General features: G+C 34.7%; 1 protein-coding gene across 1 annotated transcript; it reads right to left on the reverse strand.

Moving 5' to 3' along the window:
• Positions 1-313: 313 nt before the first annotated feature.
• On the reverse strand, positions 314-2,188 carry LOC140990961 (uncharacterized). The gene is made up of 4 exons (XM_073460855.1): positions 2,148-2,188; positions 1,859-2,009; positions 1,539-1,668; positions 314-1,411 (listed from the first exon to the last, which is right to left on the reverse strand). The coding sequence occupies exons 2-4, from the start codon at positions 2,004-2,006 to the stop codon at positions 514-516; spliced, it is 1,176 nt and encodes a 391-aa protein (XP_073316956.1). The 5' UTR covers positions 2,007-2,009; positions 2,148-2,188; the 3' UTR covers positions 314-513.
• Positions 2,189-3,009: the final 821 nt, after the last annotated feature.

Consider the following 3,009-nt stretch of genomic DNA (forward strand, 5'->3'; position numbering starts at 1 on the left):
TAGGGGTTTATTCAAAATAAAGAAGTTTAAGTCACAATTATAATACCAATAAAATAAAATAAAAAACTATCACATGCATTTCGTCCACTTGGATTTGATTCATTTTTTTAAAACTAATTTCTATTAAATTTTCAATTTTTATAAATGATATTTAATTATTTATAAAATTTTTAAAAATAAAGAATTTTTTAAAATTTTATTAATAGGAAACGTGCTATTCACGTGCCATAAAATGATATAGTAGGCCTAATGATTAATGTTTTTGAAATGCTATAGCTCTAATTATCAATGATACCTGAATTGAAGTCTCACTGCATAGCTAAAAATCAAATCCAACAAAATAAGCATGTGTAACATACATATAGCCCTAGCTCACATATATATCATTTATTCCCAAAAATTTTCATATTGAAACCTATAGAGTTATTAGGTTTTCTTTGCAGAGATGCATCATAAACAAGTCCACCAGAAAATTATTCATAAATACCTAAATGTAAAACATGTATGAAACTCCTATATCATATCTGAGAGTTCTTCCCAGCTTGAAAGAAAAGCAGGATTAGGGCTCACATGAAAAGGGCAGCTGCATGGCAGTGGAGGCAGCAGATCATCAAAGGCTGGCTGAGAGGCGGGTGAGGTGGTGTCCGAGATTGCTGAGGATTGATCAGCTGATGATGTGAACGCTCCCATGAGAGATTCGATGTAATCTATATGGTGCGGTGGGACGTTCATGCCACACTCTTGGACACCTAGGGACGCCGGTACAAAAAATCGTTCTTGCACGGCAGATGAAAAGGGTCTCCCAAATTCATTCCCTTCCATTGTTTCCTTGAACTCCGGAAAGATGGGATGAACCCTTGGTGATTCCTGAACATAAGCTTGCATTACTTCATTAGGGTTCAAGAAAACTTTGTTATCATCACCTACTGAGACGGGAGTTTCAAAGGTATCTTGGTGCTGATTTTGGCCGAAACTTAGAGGGTTGCTTGCCATAGGCCATGAAACAGGCTGATAAGAAATGGGTGAATACAGCACTGTGGGGATAGAATAAGACGGCGGAAATGGTGGCAATGGGGCTAGGTTCTCATGAGTATAGCTCATGCCAAAATCAAATCCCAGTTCATCAGCTGGACCAAATCCTTGAAGGATTGGTGGGGATGGGATTAATGGATTGCAGATTGGATTGATTTCTGAATCTGGGATTGGATTATTGTTTAAATTCATCAAGAATACATTTTCAGAAAAATCGTTGCAAAAAGAATTTTCAAGATCAGGTGAGAATGCGGGGGAAACCATCTCTGCAGCTTGAATATGATTCTGATGAGCTATGAACTTCTTGATGTTTGAATTCCAAAAATTCTTCACTTCATTATCTGTTCTTCCAGGGAGATGCTTCGCTATTTGAGCCCACCTAAAAAAAGTCGTGCAAATTTTTAAATAATTTTTTTTCCTGATTTATATGATCAAACGACACTAAAAACAACGACGATGATCGAAGAAAAATCCATTTTTTTAATTATGTGCTAGTAAAAACCAACCTGTTTCCCAGGATTCTGTGGAGCTCAATGACTATAGATGCTTCGCGGCGAGTGAAACCTCCTCTCTTCAAATCAGGCCTCAGGTAATTAATCCACCTCAGTCTGCAACTCTTACCACATCTTTGCAACCCTTGTTTTACCAAAATTAAACAGATGTAACATTTATATATACACGTTGAAGGGATGTCAATCGATGATTTAGCGTATTTAGGGTTTTTTTTGCCCCATTTAATCATGGGGGCGTGTCGCAAAATCAAATCATGCACAATTTACGCACAGAAACACGCACATTCGTGTGTTGTCAGTGTGTATATATATACCTGCAAATTTCGGAACCGAACTCCAACAGCCATGGCCATAGGTGTTGATGTAGTTGATGAGTTTTTCATCTTCTTCAGGTGACCAAAGACCCCTTTTCACCTTAAATTTGTTGCAGCAAGAATGTTGCGCCATCTCCGTTCTTTGCATCACCTTTACAAGAAAATGAAAACTCGGATATCAAACAACACAGCTAATGAATCTTCAAAAAAACAAACATATATGAGAGAAAAAAATATAAAGATCATATAAAAAAAGCCCTTGATTGGATCAGAATTCGAGAGTTCTTACAAAGATGAAAGCAATTGAGAGAAGAAGAATGAGTAGGCTAGCTTGGAATGAGAAGCCCTTTGTGAGAGGGGGCAGCGTTTTTATAGTGAGGATTTACAGTGATGAAAATGGACTGAGTCTAGTACGAGTCAGCCATGCAGTAAAATTGTTTAAAAAAAGCTTTTTTTAAACAATTTTACTGCATGGCTGACTCGTACTAGACTCAGTCCATATAGTTATTTTTTAAAAAAAATAACTATATGTATGAATTTACTAAGAGATAAAAATTATTTTATGGTTTTTTTTTTTGGCCTTTTCGAGCGATTTTTGAAATAGTAAGAGATAAATTAAGTTGTTTAAGTTTCTCTAACATTTGTATTACACTCGTAATGCTCCAGCTAGGACTCGACTTGCTTTATCTACAACGACTAACACAAAATAACTATTTGTGGCAAAGAAATGTACATGACAAACTTTAATACTAGCTAATAACATGCATAAGCATTGATAAAATTATAAAAATCTTAAAATTGTTATGGTTGTTAGTTAATTTTATATTAGCCAATCATGAATTATTTTATTGTGAAAATTGCATTTTTAAGAATGAAATTATAAATCTTAGAATTTTTTTTTTACTATCAAGAGCAACCATTAAAGGGTATTTCGGTATATCTTTAGGTTGAAAACTATATATTTAATTTTAAGCTTTTGCCTGAATCGAAGCTCTTTCTAACGCTATTTTCGGACGTTTTAGAAAAATGCTCACAAGTTAAATAGAGCAATTGAGTTACAATAGTGCATTAATCATTACAACCAAAGATAGCCCTATTTAATAGATTAACAATATCCACATTTCCACAAGGTTTTCATGAAGAGTCATTAA

Source organism: Primulina huaijiensis, chromosome 13, assembly GCF_012295235.1.
Source record: "Primulina huaijiensis isolate GDHJ02 chromosome 13, ASM1229523v2, whole genome shotgun sequence".
Classification (NCBI taxonomy): domain Eukaryota; kingdom Viridiplantae; phylum Streptophyta; class Magnoliopsida; order Lamiales; family Gesneriaceae; genus Primulina; species Primulina huaijiensis.